The sequence below is a fragment of the Chelonia mydas genome, chromosome 8 (assembly GCF_015237465.2).
Source record: "Chelonia mydas isolate rCheMyd1 chromosome 8, rCheMyd1.pri.v2, whole genome shotgun sequence".
Lineage (NCBI taxonomy): Eukaryota > Metazoa > Chordata > Testudines > Cheloniidae > Chelonia > Chelonia mydas.
In genome coordinates this window covers 103,364,850-103,385,683 of record NC_057854.1, presented here as the reverse complement: position 1 = coordinate 103,385,683, position 20,834 = coordinate 103,364,850, and the positions used below count along the sequence as shown (strand labels likewise).

Below are 20,834 nucleotides of genomic sequence, written 5' to 3'. Positions count from 1 at the left end.
GTGTAGTGATATGTGGTTGTGGGGGTGGGTATTCCATACTGTATTAATTGCATTTGTGATGCTATAAAAATAGCTCATTTTAAGCTGGGGGGGAGGGGAGTTTTCATCCTGAACTTTGCATTTCCAAACTTTGAAGGCTTGATTTCTCATCTGTGATCACTGTGTTATTTTCATGGAACTTGTTCTGATCACTATGTCATCCCCTCACAAAAACATCAAATCGCTTAAACCAGTTTAAAAAGTTTTTTTAAAAATACAATGTAAGACGATCTGTGGGCTGTAATATTTGGGTCGTTAGGTTAGTGTGTGGGTGTGGGTGCTCATGCTAGATAGTCGTCCCTTCTGGCCGTAACCTCTCTGACCTAACAACTGCCTAGGCAGGTGTGAGGGAGCCACAATACGGGTCTGTCTCAGTCAAAACACGGCTCCAGCTAAAAGACTGAATAATTCAGACGAGAATCCCTCTTGCGTGTCTTATTTTAGCCCCACCACTCCCCATGTTCCACACATGTTCGATGTCCCTGCATTTGTGTTGTTGAAAACGATTGACATCAGCAATAAAGAATCACACGGCTGAGGCTAGGGAGACGTTTATTTACCCTCACAGGAGGCGTCTCACAGCATTTTAAGTTTCCTGTATGAATATTTCTCCTGTGTCCCTCAGTTTGGTTCTTTGTCACCCACTGAATCCAACAGTTGGGCCATGGCAACCGGAGGGGTGTGATGGGGAAATGGTGACGGGGCTTTCTGTAGAGCACGATCTTCACTGAACCCTTTGCAGCATTTGAGCTGATCACTACAGTCTGGCTTCTGGCCCTATGGGCCTGCTCCAATGCCCACTGAACCAGGGGGACTCCTTCCCTTTATTTCAATGGGTTTTGGATCAGGCCCTTAGCTGGTGGTGCTGTCACACAAGCTGCCAGGCCTAGAGGGCAGACACCAGGGGCACAGCTCGCACCGAGAGTGGAGTGACAAGGCACACTGAGCTCGCTGCCTCTAGGCAGCTGACTGGTCGATGTCGATGCTCTCGTTGGAGGGCTGCCTCACTTGGATCTGGGGGTTCTCCCTCTGCGGCCCCCGTGAAGCTTCCAGCTGACTGGGTACCTTGAGGCGGGTGCCGGGTGTGGGGGGCTCGCTGGCCTCATCTTCCGTCTCCTCCTCATCGATGCGGCCCACCGATTCGGGGTCCTCGTTGTGGCGGGGGTTGGGAGAGGGGAAGCCGCCCTCGCCCCTCAGGCGCAAAAGGTGGAGGTGGGCCCGGTTGCTCCTCCCGAAATTCTTCAGGCTGACAGCGGGGGAGGCGGCCGCGGTCAGGAAGCGGTTGAGCAAGGGCGTGTGCATGCGGGGCAGGCTGGGTGAGGGCTCCACCGGCTGGCTCTGCTCCGGGTCGTCGCTCATCCTGGGGAAGGAGTGTGGGATTAGGGCACAGGCTCTGAGTCAGAGCTGCTAGAAGGCAGGGGAAAGGTTCCTGTTGATTTGAAAGGCTTCAGATCGGCGTCAGAGTGCGCTCTGGGGACAAGCTGCTGGCTAAAGCACGCAACGTGCATGGGACAGGCTCCTGGGACAACAAGGCCCCACCCAGCACAGACCTTCAGCCAAGCTGCCCTGGACGCTCGTGGGAGCTTTGCCTCAGCAAGGGGGCTGAAAGGACGCGTCCCTGACTAAAACGTGGCCAGTGCATCAGCGTTCCTGGCTTTAATATCTGAGCTTGGGTTTGGCAACTGGAGCGAGGGCCCCTCGCCTCCCAAGCCAAAGTTCCCGAACACAATTTAATGGGGTTAGTGTAAGAAAAATTGTTACTCAAAATAGCCCCATCTCCTTCACAGAGCTGCTTCTGTACAACGTGGAGCCAGAGCTGCTGCCTAAGAGATGGCTTTTACTCCTGTTAGCTCAACGCCGAGGGAGCTGGAGTCTCTTCTGGCTTGTGCATCATCAAGAGTGAGACACGCTCCAAGTGCAGAGCCATGTGATTCTGCACCAAAGTTGCTTGGTAAAGTAAGAGATGTTTTTCCCTGACTGCCAGCCCTGCAATCTCACTGCAGACTGGGTTCTTCCCAGGTCATGCATCTTAGTAAGTAATTCAGATTATTCAGGCCAGAGTCTTCCCTCACTTACCCTAGTGCACCCAATTGTCTTCATGTTCTGCCCTCAATTACCCCTGAAGACAACGGGGTTCACTTAGGTGTAACTAAGGGCAGAATTTGACCTGCAGATCTTTATAAACGGATGAGGCACAAGCTAGAACTCCCCACCCCACAGCTTGCCTCTTAGATTCCAGGACCAGTTTGTGACACAGGCAGTTATTAGAAAAATCACCTTCCTACTTGTAAACTGAGTAAATCTGATCTGACGTGACTCAGAGGCAAGAAAGGGGAGCCCATGCAGCCCTTTTTAGAGTGGTGTTTCAGGTCCAAACCGCCCTTTGGAGCGGTCCCAGAGGCTCTTGGCCGTAGCTGCTGCTTCAGGAAAGCTGCTGTTCTCATTCCAAATGAGCCAGCTGACCTTACCGCATATCGAAGGTGGAGCCCAGGAAGGAGGGCTTCAAGGTCTCTGCGGCCGTGGCGATGGTGTAAGGGGGCTGAGCTGTGGATTCATTCCAGTATTTGTCCTTCCCTGTTGGAGGCAGGTTCTGGTACATGTCATCCACGGAGAGCAGTGACACCTAAGGGCGGCAAAGGGCAGGCTCAGCTTCAAAAGGAGGAACAGAGCATGCCACAGGCTGGTTGGGTCTTTAAGGGGAGTGGGGCTCAGTCCTGCCTGTGGGGGATCCGCTGATCTGATGCTCTGGCATCAGGTGTTTCAATTCAGTTATCAGAGCCAGCTGAGGACGCATGGGCTGATTTCCAGAAAGGGCTGGGGGAGCTCGGCAGGGAAGAAGAGCTATAGGAGGGGGATGGTCCTCTGTGACTGGCCCTGAGGGAAGAGGGTAGCTGTGGCAGGTCTGGGAGTGGGCCAAACCCTAGGCAGGTGGCCCAGAGAGGGATAGGGAAGAAGGATCTGGCCTGGGGGAAAGACTCCAGGGAGGGAGCCCTGAGGATCAGCAGCTCAGGAAGAAGTTGGGCATCCCAGGAGGAAGCCGGGTGGGCGGGGAGGGTGGAGGGAGGTCAGCACTCAGAGAGCAGGCAGAAGGGGAGTTCAGGAGGGGCAGAGACCTTCCATTTTACATGTCCTTTGGGACTATTGTCTAAGTCTGTTAGCAGTGCCTACGCGGGGGTGTTATGAACAAAGGCGGGCCACGAGGGTGACCCTGACACATGTTTCATGCATCGAAGGCAAAACTCCCCCTCACTCCAGCGAGGACGTTGCCTGAGGGAGAGTCAGACCTGGAGGCTGCATGAGAGGAGGTATGTTAAGGGCTGCATTAAGGAGGCTGTGTTGGTGAGTATCTGAGTGTTTGGTGTGAGGACAGTGTGACTGTGTGCTGTGTGCTTGATTGGTTGTTTGAAAGGGTGGGAACTGGGTGTGCTTTGTTCCAGGTGAGCCTTAAGTGGGCCTGACTGCATAAAAAGCCAGTCAGTTGCGAACCAGCTGAGCAGCGACCAAAAGGAGTTTGCCTGGGAGTTCGCCTGGGGAGAGCCCTTGCCGGATTCTCAGAGTAATTACTACAACTCCTGAGGAAGCTCGTAGAAGGAAGGTAATATGGATGGGGGGTGTTCAGCTGTTGTGACCTGCACTGGATGTGCTATGTTTGTCTTTCTTCCACAGGACAGATGCGACTTTGTCTGTACAAAGTGCAAGCTGGTCTCCATACTGGAAGAGAAGGTTCAAGGTCTGGAGCAACAGGTATCGACCCTGCGTTGCATAAGAGAAACTGAAGATTTCCTGGACGGATGTCAGGATAGGCTTCTACGGGCACAAGATTCTGAAGATTGAGCAGGCTGCACATCGGGGACAGAAGAATGGTGAAGAAATTTGGCATCATGTGACCTCCAGAAGAAAAAAGGGGAATGTCCATGTACCAGCAGGGCAGATACAGGTAAGTAACCGTTTTCATGTTCTCTCCACAGGCACTAATGCGGAGAGTGGACCAGATGATACGTCTGAGGGAAGGGAGCAGAAGGAGACTCCGCCGATTGGAAGGCGTGGGATGCACTGTCCTAGGGTTGGGGGTTCCACAACCACCGCTCCCAAGAGAAGGAGGCAGGTGGTGGTGGTCAGGGACTCTCTCCTCAGGGGGACTGAGTCATCTATCTGCCGCCCCGACCGGGAAAACTGAGAAGTCTGCTGCTTGCCAGGAGCTAAGATTCGCAATGTGACGGAGAGACTGCCGAGATTCATCAAGCCCTCAGATCGCTACCCCTTCCTGCTTCTTCACGTGGGCACCAATGATACTGCCAAGAATGACCTTGAGCGGATAACTGCGGACTACGTGTCTCTGGGAAGAAGGATAAAGGAGTTTGAGGTGCAAATGATGTTCTTGTCCATCCTCCCCGTGGAAGGAAAAGACCTGGGTAGAGACCGTCGAATCGTGGAAGTCAACGAATGGCTACGCAGGTGGTTTCGGAGAGAAGGCTTTGGATTCTTTGACCGTGGGATGGTGTTCCAAGAAGGAGTGCTAGGCAGAGATGGGCTCCACCTAATGAAGAGAGGGAAGAGCATCTTCGCAAGCAGGCTGGCTAACCTAGTGAGGAGGGCTTTAAACTAGGTTCACCGGGGGAAGGAGACCAAAGCCCTGAGGTAAGTGGGGAAGTGGGATACCGGGAGGAGGGATGAGCAGGAGCGTGTGAGAGGGGACGGCTCCTGCCTCATACTGAGAAAGAGGGGCGATCAGCAGGTTACCTCAAGTGCCTATATACAAATGCACGAAGCCTGGGAAACAAGCAGGGAGAACTGGAAGTCCTGGCACAGTCAAGGAATTATGAGGTGATTGGAATAACAGAGACTTGGTGGGATAACTCACATGACTGGAGTACGGTCATGGATGGATATAAACTGTTCAGGAAGGACAGGAAGGGCAGGAAAGGTCGGGGAGTTGCACTGTATGTAAGGGAGCAGTATGACTGCTCAGAGCTCAAGTATGAAACTGCAGAAAAACCTGAGAGTCTCTGGATTAAGTTTAGAAGTGTGAGAAACAAGGGTGATGTCGTGGTGGGAGTCTACTATAGACCACCAGACCAGGGGGATGAGGTGGACGAGGCTTTCTTCCGGCAACTCGCAGAAGTTACTAGATCGCAGGCCCTGGTTCTTGTGGGAGACTTCAATCACCCTGATATCTGCTGGGAGAGCAATACAGCGGTGCACAGACAATCCAGGAAGTTTTTGGAAAATGTAGGGGACAATTTCCTGGTGCAAGTGCTGGAGGAACCAACTAGGGGCAGAGCTCTTCTTGACCTGCGGCTCACAAACCGGGAAGAATTAGTAGGGGAAGCAAAAGTGGATGGGAACCTGGGAGGCAGTGACCATGAAATGGTCGAGTTCAGGATCCTAACACAAGGAAGAAAGGAGAGCAGCAGAATACAGACCCTGGACTTCAGAAAAGCAGACTTTGACTCTCTCAGGGAACTGATGGGCAAGATCCCCTGGGAGAATAACATGAGGGGGAAAGGAGTCCAGGAGAGCTGGCTGTATTTTAAAGAATCCTTATTGAAGTTACAGGGACAAACCATCCCAATATGTAGAAAGAATAGTAAATATGGCAGGCGACCAGCTTGGCTTAACAGTGAAATCCTTGCTGCTCTTAAATACAAAAAAGAAGCTTACAAGAAGTGGAGGATTGGACAAATGACCAGGGATGAGTATAAAAATATTGCTCGGGCTTGCAGGAGTGAAATCAGGGAGGCCAAATCACACCTGGAGTTGCAGCTAGCAAGAGATGTTAAGAGTAACAAGAAGGGTTTCTTCAGGTATGTTAGCAACAAGAAGAAAGTCAAGGAAAGTGTGGGCCCCTTACTGAATGAGGGAGGCAACCTAGTGACAGAGGATGTGGAAAAAGCTAATGTACTCAATGCTTTTTTTGCCTCTGTCTTCACGAACAAGGTCAGCTCCCAGACTACTGCACTGGGCAGCACAGCATGGGGAGGAGGTGACCAGCCCTCTGTGGAGAAAGAAGTGGTTCGGGACTATTTAGAAAAGCTGGACAAGCACAAGTCAATGGGGCCGGATGCGCTGCATCCGAGAGTGCTAAAGGAGTTGGCGGATGTGATTGCAGAGCCATTGGCCATTATCTTTGAAAACTCATGGCGATCGGGGGAGGTCCCAGATGACTGGAAAAAGGCTAATGTAGTGCCCGTCTTTAAAAAAGGGAAGAAGGAGGATCCTGGGAACTACAGGCCAGTCAGCCTCGCCTCAGTCCCTGGAAAAATCATGGAGCAGGTCCTCAAGGAATCAATTCTGAAGCACTTAGAGGAGAGGAAAGTGGTCAGGAACAGTCAGCATGGATTCACCAAGGGCAAGTCATGCCTGACTAATCTAATTGCCTTCTATGATGAGATAACTGGCTCTGTGGATGAAGGGAAAGCAGTGGATGTGTTGTTCCTTGACTTTAGCAAAGCTTTTGACATAGTCTCCCACAGTATTCTTGCCAGCAAGTTAAAGAAGTATGGGCTGGATGAATGGACTATAAGGTGGATAGAAAGCTGGCTAGATTGTCGGGCTCAACGGGTAGTGATCAATGGCTCCATGTCTAGTTGGCAGCCGGTATCAAGTGGAGTGCCCCAGGACCTGTTTTGTTCAATATCTTCATAAATGATCTGGAGGATGGTGTGGATTGCGCCCTCAGCAAGTTTGCAGATGACACTAAACTGGGAGGAGAGGTAGATACGCTGGAGGGCAGGGATAGGATACAGAGGGACCTAGACAAATCGGAGGATTGGGCCAAAAGAAATCTGATGAGGTTCAACAAGGACAAGTGCAGAGTCCTGCACTTAGGACGGAAGAATCCAATGCACGGCTACGGACTAGGGACCCAATGGCTCGGCAGCAGTTCTGCAGAAAAGGACCTAGGGGTTACAGTGGACGAGAAGTTGGATATGAGTCAACAGTGTGCCCTTGTTGCCAAGAAGGCCAATGGCATTTTGGGATGTATAAGTAGGGGCATTGCCAGCGGATCGAGGGACGTAATCATTCCCCTCTATTCGACATTGGTGAGGCCTCATCTGGAGTACTGTGTCCAGTTTTGGGCCCCACACTACAAGAAGGATGTGGAAAAATTGGAAAGAGTCCAAGAGTCAACAAAAATGATTAGGGGACTGGAACACATGACTTATGAGGAGAGGCTGAGAGAACTGGGGATGTTTAGTCTGCGGAAGAGAAGAATGAGGGGGGATTTGATAGCTGCTTTCAACTACTTGAAAGGGGGTTCCAAAGAGGATGGATCTAGACTGTTCTCAGTGGTAGCTGATGACAGAACAAGGAGTAATGGTCTCAGGTTGCAGTGGGGGAGGTTTAGGTTGGATATTAGGAAAACCTTTTTCACTAGGAGGGTGGTGAAACACTGGAATGCGTTACCTAGGGAGATGGTGGAATCTCCTTCCTTAGAGGTTTTTAAGGTCAGGCTTGACAAAGCCCTGGCTGGGATGATTTAGTCGGGGATCGGTCCTGCTTTGAGCAGGGGGTTGGACTAGATGACCTCCTGAGGTCTCTTCCAACCCTGATATTCTATGATTCTATGATTCATCCTGTACCCTCTCCAGCCAAATGCAGTAGGTGGAGAACTGGGCACCGGGGAGAAGCATTCTGTGACGGAACAATCCTCCAGCTTCACACTTCCCTAGCTTTTCTCCTTTATTTGTTTCCATTTCTCCTGTGGATTTTTTATGCCTGGTGCATGGTGCCAGCCTAATTAATCCCAGAGGCTGATGTCTGCCACCCACCGTTAGCAGTGCTAGCTTCTCCCTGTCACACGGGCACCATCCCCTGGGGCTGAGCTTCACCCCTGTTCTGGAGAGACCCCTAAGTTGAAGTTCAGATACAGCCCATTCATTCTGGGTCTTCTCCACTGCAATGCCAATGAGGATCACTTGTGATGGTCAGTTTTGTGATGTGGACATCTGCCTGCTGAAAGCCCCAGTTCACTGGCTCTAGGAACGCCTATACAAGGGCTGGATTTTAATCTGTGACTTGGCGGCAAAAGGCTCCCTGTCCTGCCCCTAATCCTGGCCTGTAGCATCTCGGTGCAGCCCTGATTATTCCAATCTGATGGAACAGCCCCCGAGGCATTGAAGATATGCTACCGGCACACCTGACTCTACACTATATGCTCTTCGGAGGGATGGGACGCACCTGCAAGTTCCTGTCGATCAGCTTGTTAGTTTCAAAGTCATCGTCGTCCTCTCCAAATGGGTTAATGATCTGTTCTGCTACCTGGAGAATGAAGGCAGAACACCCCATGAGATACACGCACTCAGACACCAGGCGCAGGGTTCTTTGATGCTGGTGAAACACGCTGCACTGACAGCTGTTGCTATGATGACCACTTCTTTGCTGAGTACCACGGGTGCATTAGGGACTGTGTAGTGTGTACGTACCCGGTCCCTTTCCCAAGGAGATCATAGTACAAATGTGGATGACGATGTGGACTATGCATTTGAACGCACACAGTGCAAGCCCAGCTGAAGGGCCAGTCTCGGAGCCATGTGCACTGGCTTTCTAATCTTTTCTCTTCTCTCATTTCGGTGGTGGATTTTCACTTAAAGGCTTTACCGAAAAGGAGCCTCTTAAGCAGGGATTTGCAGCCCTGGAGGCCTCTGCTTGCCCGCAGAAGAGGTACAGATGGGAAGCAGTGCTGTAATCTTCCCTGATGCTGAGGCACATCTGCCCTGAGCTGGAGAGACCCCTTCTAGGGCAGAGAGTGGAGGTCAGTCCCAGTGGCCCATTTTGTCATTGCTAAAAGGGTCCACAAGAGGGGGCCAGTCAGAGAGAATTAATTTTTGAGTGCGACACTTGTCCCACTAGGTATTGGACCAAGATCCCAATTCATCTCTCACTGAGTCCATCCGATGGGAAAGACTCACTCACCTGGGATACATCCACCGCAGTGACTGTGAGACACAAGCCCACGGGCGCCAGTTGGCAAAGGGTTCACAGCTCTGTGTCAGCACCTCCTAACAGGCCTGAAAAACTCGCTGCGCGTAACGAATTGCTTTTTGCTTTTTGCATCCGATGAAGTGAGCTGTAGCTCACGAAAGCTCATGCTCAAATAAATTGGTTAGTCTCTAAGGTGCCACAAGTCCTCCTTTTCTTTTTGCTTTTGTAGGATTTATCCCTAAACGATGGGGCCTTGGAAGGTCTCCAGCGAAAGCCAGGAGCATGCTGGTCATTCATTTCGCTGTGAAAGGCGTATATATTGATGCAATTTTAATCATTATGTCTATTTACTGAAAATCTGACCTGGTCCCTCTGGGAAATACTGCTGTAGATGAGAAACTACTTTAGACAAGGGTTTGAGCCATTAAAATTAAGTTTTGACTCTGCTAAGCCTGTTATCCTGCTGTTGTCCGTGTGACCATTCTGCTGCTAATATTCTTGCGCACGACTCATTTGGCTCTTTGGGCCTCGGCTCTTTGTCAATAAACGTATTTGTATTAGAAATAACTCGTAGCGCTGTGGTGCCAAGTGAAGTGCGACGCCTCGGCTGGATTCACCAAGGTGACGTGCGCACTGTTCTCTTTCCGGGACAGCGAACCTGGTGCCTAGGAGCGTCCAGGGGCAGGCGCTGCACGGAGCGCCGCGAGGACTTGGGGGTGGCTCTGTGTACACCTAGCACTGGCCTGCACAGAAAGGGCGAGTCTGCAGAGACCCAGAAGTACGAGCTTGCGGGGCCAGAGGCTGTTGGTTTCAGGGAGCTGAACCACAGCAGAGACAGACAAAGCTGGTTCATGCTAAGGGCAGACAGTGGGTGCCCCTGGGGAGTGTCACAGTGACCTAGAGGTGAAAGGCTCCTCATTGATTCCCCTGACATCCCCCAGGACCCTACGTCACGTTCACAGAGGGGACAGGGGCTGCAGGGGAGTCTGACAACCGGGGGCAAGGTCAGATCTCCCACCAAGCTGGTGCCCGGCAGGGTCCTGCGCCAGGACCGTGCTCACCTTCAGCCAGCCAGCATAGAAGAAGAACTGCAGGAGGGTGGTCAGAGGGACGTACAGATCCAGATCCCGGTCCTGATCCTGCTCTGGGTCCAGGGGCTCCAGAAACTGCCGCCCGATCACACAGAAGGCGAAGAAGGAATAGACAGCGATTGTGACTACCTGCAACAGAGGCTCTCCGTTAGCCAGAGCGGGGTGGGGAGGAGCCACTGGCTAGTCCCAATGCAAATGGAGAATCCCAAAGGGGGAACTACTGCTTTGAAAAATGAGACTCGGTACAGTTTGACAGATGGAGATAGACGAGAGTAACACCGAGATCCCGGCACTGGTGAGCGTTAAAGAGTCTGGGGCACATTTCACAAGAGTAGCGTGCTGTGTAAATTGGTATCCTGGCCAAATTCCAACTTGGGTGATTCCATGCTGCCACTTTACACTCTTCCTACAGTTTCATTAGGAAACTGGATCCTTTTTCCCTCCCTGTTTGAACCCCTCCTTGTCCAATGTTGCCGTGTGCTGTTAAACAGCTGCTGCACCCCACCCCAGAGGTGGATGCAGCGTAGTGGTGGGTGAAGCGCCAAGTGCTTTGGGATGAAAAGCGATAGAGAAATTCAAGTTGTGTCTAGGAAGACAAGGATCTACCACACCGTGGGTCAGCCCCCAGGGCCCCATAAATTCTCTGAAGATGCTATATGTAGAAGGTAATCTCTACCCTGTAGAAGTAGCCTGAAGTGGCTTACATGTGAAGGGTGTTAGGGAAAGGAGCTGATTCCCTTGCTGTGATTGGGACGGAGGGTTCAGTTTCCGTGGGCCGTGTGGTTCCCATCTCCTGATCCCATTGGAGGGTTGGAAATGGAGGGTGCGCTGAAGGCCGGGCACTCACTGACCTGTGTGTACACCAGTGGGATGCTGATCCAGTCGTAATGGAACAGCATGCTGCATTTGGCACGGTACAGATTCAGTTCCTATGCAGAGAGGGGAAAGTGGGGGTTATCACCTGGGTGACAGCAGCCTTGGATAGGCTCCCCCCCACCAGCAGCTGACACTCCTCCTCCCCAGATCCCAGCAACAAGCCCCCTGTTTCACACCCCCCCGCCCCATCCCTTGACCTTCCAGTCCCTGCAAACTTACATCTATGAGTAAGCGGAGGGCCACGTCGTCCCTGACCCGCCCATCTCGCCTCGCCTGGGCAGCCAGGTTGGTGAACCACACACAGGGGATCCAGTACTTGTTAAAGTCCGAGTGAAGGCTCTCAAACTTCTTGCGCTCTTCCTGTGTCATGAAGCCTGTAGCGTGGGAGACAGCAGGAGGGCAGATATTCAGGGTCCATGAATCCAGCACTGGTGAAAGGGATCAGATTGTCTGGCCTGGCTGCAGCAGCCCTCAATCCTCAGAACAGATACGGCGTGGGCAGCAGCAGGGCAAGCTCCCCACACGCTGCCCCATCAATGTGCCCCATCTTGAGATGGGGGTGCCCTCTCCAGGGGCAGGGAGATCAGTCTCCATGACCCGCTCAGTCCTTGATCTCTCTGCTGATGCTGCCAGCAAGGGAGTTGGTTGGGTGGGGTGGGTTTTGTGATGGGCACCCCGTCTTAGGAACCGGATTGAGACCAAAGCTCATTTCACACAGACCACCAGGCAGCCACCAGCTGATAGCAACTCCCAGTGACTACCGACTTGGGCTGGATCTGAGCTCTGCCTCCCCCCCCCCCCCCCGAGCTGTCCAGCCCCCTTTCTGTGACTCAGCCAGCCATGGGAGCCCCTGGAACCAGTTCCATCCCTCTGCCTCAGTAACTGGTGATGAACTCCATGTGGTTTCGCTGCTAACCTGGCCTCCTGGTTGCCCAGGAGGGAGTCGCTCCAGGGTCACAGATTCCAGAGGAAGGCTCCCACCCCTAGAGTCTACATTCAGTGGAGGGAGGAAGAGTCTCCAAGGCCGCCACTGAGCAAGGCATGGGGAGAAATGGGTCCCTCGGGATGGAAGGGGGACAGGAAATCATCTGGGCAAGAAAACACGCCCTGCCAAGCTAGGCTTTCCCTGGACACTGGACCTTAACTCCAGCCCTTGCTGCTCCCTAGGCAGAGAGCTGCTGGCCGTAGCCTGGAAATTAACCAACACATCAGTGCTCTGCCCCGGCCCTGAGACGAGCTCACCTGCATCTACCAAATGGTCCATGGTTGGAAACCTCTTGAGCACCCTGGTGCTGACAGAGCGCAGGATGAGCACGGAGGACAAGTTGGCGTAACGGATGAGCGAGCGCCGCAGGATCCTCCCCTTTTCATCCTTCCCGTGGACGGTGCTGGAGATGACGCACATCAGCTGGTCAGGCAGCGGGATGCTGGTGTACTGGGCCCACCACCGGTTCACGATCAGCGTGACGTAAAAACCTGCCCAAGGAGATAGCCCGCAGGGGCACGGTTACTAGCTGGGGAGGCCGAGCATCGGAGACCCAGCAAGGAGAGAGGCAGGAGCAAGTGGGGTCATTAACCAGGGACGGTGTCTGGTGACTTGCGGGCTGGGCTGCGTGTGAGGGGCCGGCAGAGCTGCAGTGTGGGCCGTGGCTGTGTTGCCTTGTCTAGATGGGATGTGAGCGTGTGGGAGCTCACGTGTGCTAACGGATGTGTTTTAAAAGACAAGTGCAGACAAGGCTTATGGGGCCCCATTTCCAAAGGGATCTAGGCACCTAGAGAGACTGACAGGTGCTTCTGAAAATCCCAATTGGTCCCTCTCTAAATCCCTTTGAAAATCTGGCCCATTGCCTTCAACATCCACTAAAATGGTTGAGTGAAAACCTGCCCTCCTCCACTGGCTTTAATGTGATCCATTCAGCATGTATGAGCCCTTCACACTAGAAGACTTCCCCGATGCATTAGGTGGAAGGTGTTAGCCCACCTGTTAACATCAGCCCTTTGAATCCAAATCTAAGCCAAGCCTGAGCAACAGCGGGGCGAAAACTCTCTTGGTTAAAGAATCACTATTCCCACCCTTCATGTAAGAACCAAAAGTTCCACACCAAAGCCAGGGCAAAGCAGACCTCCCATAGCTCATATCCCCAACGCAGAAACAACGCTGATGTTCTGGGGGCAGGGCAACGAACGCTTTCCACCCTTTCTACACACCATAAAGAAGAGACAGATTTTCCCCTCGGCCGGTAGGAGACCTGCCAGTTTCCGCCTGTGACAACTGTACCAGCATTCTCATCACTGGACCACCAACTGCATCGCTCTGGAGGAAATCTAAGGGGCAATGCTGGGCCTAACTGGGGATGGGCAGGAGATCATGACAAGGCTAATTAACCCATGAGCCCAGGAAGTAGAAAAGGCACAGATAGGAAGAGCAGGGGGTAGACTAGAGCAGAGAGAAGCGACATGACTGACCCACCCACCTACCCACGTTCAGAGCCAGAGCCCTCTGCCTCTCAGAAACCTTCGGTCTCCCCCTCCATGGCTGTGGGCGCTAAGGATTGCATGCAGCTGTAAGTACAGAGCTGCACAAGTTTGTACGGTTGGTGGGGAGAACGCTGTAAATAACTTGCACAAGGTGTGTAACCAGAAGATGGTCTCCGAGCGGTTTGTGGCTAGAAAAGAGACAGAAGTGGGAAGACACCTGGTCACCACGTTTGTCTGGTTTCTGTGGGAGACGGATTTCTCTGTGGCAGGAGAGATAAAGAGTAGCTGAGCTGTTTGGAGGGACATTGTGCTTTTCCTTTGACTCATTTCCCCTGGCAATAGCGGAAGGATCAGGACTGACATCTGATAACCTACAGCTGGGCTTGAATGAACAGCTCCAGCATTTAGCCAGACTCTGGCTGAATTCGTTAGAGGAGATTTTGTAAAGAGCGGTGAAAAGACCAGAATCCCCGAGGGAACAGCTGGTAGATCCATCAGCTGAGGCCTTTCAGGGATGCTCAGACAGGGTGAAATTCACCCTGTTCGGTGGAGCCCACGCCTTGTGCCAGCCAGCTCTCTGAACGGGGTGAATTTCTAGCTCTTGTGAATATCAGGCCTGGGCACCAGGGGGCAGCCCGTGGGCAGGCAGCCACCCGAGCTCAGCAGGCTAGCTACTGCAGGAGCACCTCTCAGAAAGGAGCAAAGAAGTTCCTCATTTCTCTGGCACCTGGGAGGGGCAGGGTGCCACTAAATAATGCACCAGTCATCTGTCAGAGATAATCCCGTTCCCAAGGCACAGCAGGGTGGGGAGAGGTGTTCATGGGCGCCACTGCATTCCCACAAACTTTTCCCAGCATGGGAAGCTTTGGCTGGGTAAGGGCTTGTTTTATGCGGTAAATGTCTAATCATTAATCCCTCGCACCGTTTTCCATGTCTCTCCACTCACGCTTGGTGCCCCCTCCCAACCCTCCCTTCTATCCGTGCCCTCTGCTCACACATACAACAGTTGCTCACGTTTTTGCAGGACTTCTCTTCCCCAGAGGATCCTAAATGTGCTGCACTTATCCACAGGGGTTGCTGAAATGCAGCCACCTCTGGGGCAGAACAGCAGTGCTACATAACAGCTTAGCAGAGGGAAGGAGAATTCTGCAGGGGGAATAGAGAGGCCGAATGGACAATATTGGGAGGAAGTGTGGTCAAGTGGGAGCCAGGATGCCTGAGTTCTATCCCTGGGTCTGCCTCTGATATGCTGTGTGACTTCGGGCAAGTCATTTTCACCTGCTGGGAGCTCGGTTTGCTCATCTGTAATATAATGGGGATGATAGTGCTAACCCTCCTGTGGCAGGTGCTTTAAGATCCTGGGGTGAAAATAACTGTTGTCACCTTAATTGGAACTGGGCTAACTGCCCGTGTGTTTCTGGGGCCTGGAGCCAAAGAATCAGGGATCCCTTCCAAGATTCATGCCCTGGCCCACCTGATCCATTCGCTCCAGCCTTAACTGGCCACTAAGGATGGAAAACAAAGTAGGGGGCACTTTACCCAGGACAAAGGACATGGGGATGAGGTCCGTGGAGCGGTTGCAGTACTGAGCCACTTTCACATAGACACGCTTCTGCTCTTCAGTCAGCAGCCGCCTGCAGGGACACAAAGAGCCGGGATCAGGTGCTTAACCTGGTGTGCGTTATTGCCTGGAACCTCCAACTCCGCTCTGTGCTCATCTTCAGACTCCCCTTCCTCTCACTGGCCCCTCACAGGAGCACCAGCTCCTCCCTGCTCTCTCCCTCCCCAAGTGACCCCACCCCCCAGCCTGCGATGGATGGCTCGCTGTGGTATATTTCTTCAGGAGTTTCCACTCCAGCTGTCATGTGCCAAGCCAGGGATCTTTCACTGATGGGGGCCTGCAGGATCTCTGCAGTGGCAGGTTTTCCCTGAGACTAGCATTTCCTGATGTTTTCCAGTCAAATGGATGGATACTCTAACGGCAGGCACTGTCCATCGGCAGAAACAGGGTTAATAAAAGAGAAGCAGCAACAGCAAGTGGGTAAAGGACACAGGTGTTTCCAGCAAGTCCGCATGCGAGTGAAACAGACTGGCTGCTGCATGAGAAGGGAACAGCCTACTACTGCTACCGGCTCATGAAATCAGTCCTTTATCCCAGGAGGCAGAGGGCTGCCATAGGTCCTGGGTTCTGTCCCTGGAGCGTCAACATCCCATGTGGGGAAGCCGTTCCACAGACTCACCGGTAAGTGATGCTGAGCATTGTGTATAGCATGACAAAGACAATGAACTCCTTGTACAGCAGTTTGTAGATGCTCCCCTTCCACCTGAAGAGCAGCTTGGAGAAGCCTCCGAACTGGGCATTGGCCACCTTCAGCGTGTAGGAGACCGTCATGGCTGCCTGCCTCCGCCCCCTCCGGGCTGCAGTGGGGAGAGACGGCACTAGAGTGAGATTTCCCCTCCGCCTCCCTGGAGCTCTGCCTGCGAGTCTGAGGAAGCTCTGTGGTCTCAAGTGCCCTGGCTGGAGGTCACAGACCGAGCCTGAGCCCGCTTCCGGCCACCAGGCTGGGATCCAGCGGCCAGCACGCATTTCCAGTGCAGGCCTCATAATAATCCATGGCCGCAGATGCCACACTCGTCAGCCAACTGCGAGCCCATGCTCCTTCAGCCACCAAGGGGCAGCCGTGCGCCTCGACGCACACCACCTGACACCTCCCATGCAGTGGGTGGGGCATGTGTAAGCCACGCTAGGCGTGCATGTCTTTGTCGCTCTCTAGTGGTTGTTCCACATAAGAGGATAAGAACCTACTACATCTACCATGTGATAGTTATTCTTTTAGCTCAGTTGGTAGGGGCTCATGCTGAGGGTCCGGTGTTCCATCCCTGGTGAGGACCCACCATGGTGCTGGTGGGGAAACCATACACGTGCACAAGCATACACACCCAGAGCAACAACTGTTAGTAGATGGCACCAGCTGATCGATACACAGGCGAGTGCATACACCCGTTGCTAGCAGACAGTGCCAGCTGAGCAGATGCTTCCCTTCATAATGTCAGTTTTATTGATACATATTGGTTCCAATTCAGACCAGGTGTGATCAGATAAAACTGGGCTGAGCTCAGTGGAGTTACAGCCACCCACCCCAGGTCTGGATTTGCACTATCCCATCTTACATGGCTATAATAGAGAGCCCTAGGCTGCAGCGTGGCTCATTATTGATTTGTCACTCTCCCAGCTTAACATGTAAACCCACAGCTGCTGCAGGGCACGGTGTGAACCGAGCAGTTTGTAGGGAGGCTGGCGGGCAGAGAAGCCCTTTCTCTGGGGGGCTCTGCTCTGGGGAATACCCATGCTGTACGGTGCAGTTGGGTGAACACCTGCTCCTCAGGCAGGTCAAAAGTCAGCCCCTGCCTGGGATGGTGTAGCAGCTTCCAGAGAAGGGGATGCAGCCCAAACAAGGTGGTGACCCCTCCACCTTCCCACCCGGCTTCCCAGAGTCCCCCTTGAAAACCATTTAAGGGAAACAGTGCCGCTTCGGCTCAGACACTCGCGTGGAGAATACACACGCTTTGTTTCTGTTCAAAGAGCCGGTTCAGTGGCAACAGCTGATTCTCCCACACACTCCCCTACAAGACACTGCTAGTCCAGAACTCCTTCAAGGGGGACGCCCACAAATGAACGGACCCCCACTCCTACCCATACCCGTTGCTGCTCCCCTGGAGGGGAGAGCCTCCTACCTGCACCAGGAGTCCCTTTTTGTCCCACCAGCGTCCAGGCAGCGACAGAGCCTTTACGTTCTCCCTTTAAATACCTCCCCGTGGCTCATAAACCGCATTCCTCAGGGTGATGGATTGGGGGTTAGCGCCAGGCAGAGAACAGGGAACTGACAGGGAGGGCCACACCAGCCATGCCTCTGCCGATATAGTCAGCACTCCGACTCGCAAGGCTCCCAGATCGTCCCGCTGTCCTCACGCAGGCCTGCCTGGCACATGGCCACTCACATCGAATGGGGATTGCCTGCTAACTCCCCGTGCAGCAGAGATTCAGGAGAGATCCATGCACGGCTGCATCCTGGGATTCCTGCTCAACCTCCCCAGTCGCGCTGGGCAGTGCTGCCAGGAGCAGGGGCCGCTGGGTAATTTCCACACATGAAGCGCTGCATGGGATGGCGAAGGGAGGACCAGCTGAACCTAATGCAGAGGCAATGCTTGCAGCTTCCTTCCACACCGGAGAGAAACCGAGGCAGATGGCTCTGGTTACGGGGAGCCCAGGCCTGGAAAACGTCTGGTTTTGATTGCGTGTGGCAGGCCGTGGTGTGCAGAGAGTACAGGCTCAAGGCATTCCGAGCAGGGTCATTCAGAGAGCGATCAGGCCGCTGCTCTGTGCCACTGTGTCTCTTTGCTCCCATAAGAGTCAGCAGAATTTAAGATTTGGGGTTTTTTTAAATTAAAGTTTCTAGCCTTTCTTGTTGCAAAGAAACCTTGTGAAGGTGACCTGACCCAGGCACCCCACCCTCACGCCCTCGAGTCTGCAAAGAGACAGAGACAATGGTTCTAAGGGAGTGAACGTGGGTTTATTCTGGAGCCTAATGACAACAGTGAACATTGGAACATTAACTCTTTCATTGCTGACTATTGTAGCAGAAGCATCCAGCTCCTCTTGGGCTGTGGTGGATTTTGGGGTTAGGAGCAGAGCTGGAGTAGGTGACCATCCCAGTTTCCCCCCTACTCTGAGCCCTGATTTCAGCAATGGTTTAAAATTGAGCCAGTGTAGCCTAAAGTGAGAATTTCAATTGATTTTGTTCAACTAGTACAAACCTCTGATTCCGACCAACAGGTATGTTGTTTGTTTTTTGTATTAGCTCAGGGGGTCTCAAACGTCATTGCACCGCACCCCCCTCTGACAACAAAAATTACTACATGACCCTGGAAGGTGGGGTGTGGGGCGGGGGGACTGAAGCCTGAGCCCACCCTGGGCAGGGGGGTCAGAGCCAAAGCCCAAGCCCTACCACCCCAGGTCGGGGGGGTTGGGGGGGAGAGAGACCAAAGCCGCAGCCCATGGGCTTCAGCCCCAGACGGGGGGTCTGTAACTCTGAGCCCTGCCACCAAGGGCTGAAGTGCTCGGGCTGGCCTTTGGCCCCGGGCAGTGGGGCTTGTGTTTTGGCCCTGAGCCGCAGCAAGTCTAACGTCAGCCCTGTCGCCCCCCCCATTAAAATGGGGTCGTGACCCACTTTGGGGTCCCAACCCACAGTTTGAGAACCGCTGTATTAGTTTAATTCAAGTGGGAACAGGAATAAGCGAAAGCAAAATAAATCCCTCTTCTACTGAAGTAAGAGTGTCCACACATGGGGTTGCATTGGTTTAAAAATGAGATAAGCTAAAGCAGTGTAACGTTCCCCTGTCGACAAGGCCTTAGAGAGTGAACACACCCTTGCAGCATCCACTGCATTAGCTCTAAAGCACTAGGGCGTATTCTTCCTCAGTGTTGCCAAGTCTCCTGACAATTCTTGTTTTCCTTAAAGCACCAGTGCCTGGAGTCAAGGGGATCTGTGATGGTTTCAGCCTTCGTTCTTTAAGAAAAAGTAAGTTTCTAGCCCTCGTGGCTGAGGCGAAAGCTTCCAAATGTGACCTCTGCGCACCCTAAAGGCTCAACAAGCAAAAGGCAAATAAAACAAACCCCAGATCGATTATTTGTACATAATCTCATGATTTTTGGTGAGCCTGAGTCATGATTTTTGAACATTTGGGGTTGGCGACGCTGCTGAGCTCTCACCTCCCTTCACTTCATTGAACACAGGAGAAAAACTCCAGCCAACCTCTCCACTTCTCTGCCCCGGCACAGCGGACGGGGGAACCCCGCAGGCACTGAATTCTTCTGCGTTGTCCTGGGGCAGCCTGGCCCTTTAAGAGCTGGACCGGGCTTGTGTGACCCATCTAATGAGCCCTGCCTGTCACACCTGGGATGGGGGGGTGAAGATTAATCAGCAGAACCAGCTGAGTCCGGAGGGGCTGGTTCCCCAATAAAGAACAGCAGGGAGGGTGATGCCCAGGGAGAATTGGGGGGGGGCAGTGAGTAGGTTCCCCATAGGGAGTCCTGAGTCTCCAGAAAGAGGCCGCAGGCTGGGATAGCCTGGATGACCCCCCCGCCCCCACCCCCATCTGCATAGGAAAGATGCGGAGTACAGACTTGATGGGGATTTTAAGAAACTCTGTTTTGGGAATGCATCCGATGAAGTGAGCTGTAGCTCACGAAAGCTCATGCTCAAATAAATTGGTTAGTCTCTGAGGTGCCACAAGTACTCCTTTTTTTTTTTGCGGATACAGACTAACACGGCTGCTACTCTGAAACCTGTTTTGGGAATGGTTTTGTTCTTTTAATAAACCCAGCCTGGGGGGCGGGGCAGTAGCAGAACCAGAGAAGAGTTTGTTGGGTAGCTTGAGTGAGTGAGCCCTGAAAGTGGGGAAACCAAGGCAGGGTGCCAGCAGAGTGACCTCAGCCCAGGAGGGAGTGCCCAGGAGGCAGCCGCTCTATTCACAGGCACCCAATCCGGCTTTGAGACTCTGAGCAGTTTGGCTTCCCTCAAGCACATCTTTATTGAATTACTGAGTTGAGTGCCCTTTGGTGACCAAGTTTGTTCAAGGCTGAAAAGGAGCCAGTTTCTCACAGCATGGTGGACTTGAACTAGCTCCCCTTGAGATTAAAAAAGGAAAGCTGCAATGGAACATAAAATAGTTTCCAGTCTCTCGAGTGAGGATACCACATGGCTCTGTCTCTGGGGGGGGAAATAACTAAACACAGAGTAACGAAGCAGGCGTGGTGGAAGCCTAACATAGCACGCTAGGATGACCAGCACCGCAGCTGCAGGCAGATACACAAAGAATGGCAGGCCAGCCCAGGAGCTTTCTGGGGTTTGCTTTCTAGCATGGCATGCGTGTCCCAGTAATGCTCTCACCTTCCTGCCTGGATGTGTCCTCCAGCTGCATTTCCGGCTGGAATCCTCAGGGATCGCCCTTGGGGTACTGACCTGCTCGTCAGTGCATGCTAATGAAGATATTGTGAAACATGTTAGAGCCCATTAAAGCCTGATGTGCAATTTCTTTGTTTAATTTACATATGCAGATTAAGTATATTTTTCTGCAGCCCCTCGGGGTCTTATATATTTAACTGGCATTGAGAAAACTAAATGCATTATCTTGTTAACCATTTTTTATTTCCGCAAGGCGGGGAAGAGGCGGAGCTGTCCACGTGCTATTGTTTAAAAGACTTTGCCTTTCCTCCAACCCCTCTGGAAGGAAACCGTGTATTCCCTGAGCATCTCCACGGTGCTATGCACCCTCACTTCCAGACCCCGGTGGATATTGATCCCGCCTTGGTGTTGAGTCATAACTAGTTTGCTGCTGTGTGTTTTGGACTTACCCTGAAGTAAA

General features: G+C 52.8%; 1 protein-coding gene across 1 annotated transcript; it reads right to left on the bottom strand.

The window, feature by feature from the left end:
* Positions 1-996: 996 nt before the first annotated feature.
* BEST4 (bestrophin 4) lies at positions 997-17,579 on the bottom strand. The gene is made up of 10 exons (XM_007061648.4): positions 17,145-17,579; positions 15,650-15,827; positions 14,949-15,043; positions 12,174-12,407; positions 11,151-11,305; positions 10,907-10,984; positions 10,026-10,184; positions 8,221-8,301; positions 2,508-2,662; positions 997-1,399 (listed from the first exon to the last, which is right to left on the bottom strand). Exons 2-10 carry the CDS (start codon positions 15,799-15,801, stop codon positions 997-999), a joined length of 1,512 nt encoding a protein of 503 aa, XP_007061710.2. The 5' UTR covers positions 15,802-15,827; positions 17,145-17,579.
* Positions 17,580-20,834: the final 3,255 nt, after the last annotated feature.

Excerpts from the sequence above, each read along its gene's own strand:
- BEST4 (XM_007061648.4), bottom strand. The coding sequence starts at position 15,801 with ATGACGGTCTCCTACACGCTGAAGGTGGCCAATGCCCAGTTCGGAGGC. Across the intron at positions 10,185-10,906 it reads TCCCACTGGTGTACACACAG|GTAGTCACAATCGCTGTCTA; the intron begins GTCAGTGAGTGC and ends CCTCTGTTGCAG. Across the intron at positions 8,302-10,025 it reads TCTATGCTGGCTGGCTGAAG|GTAGCAGAACAGATCATTAA; the intron begins GTGAGCACGGTC and ends TTCATTCTCCAG.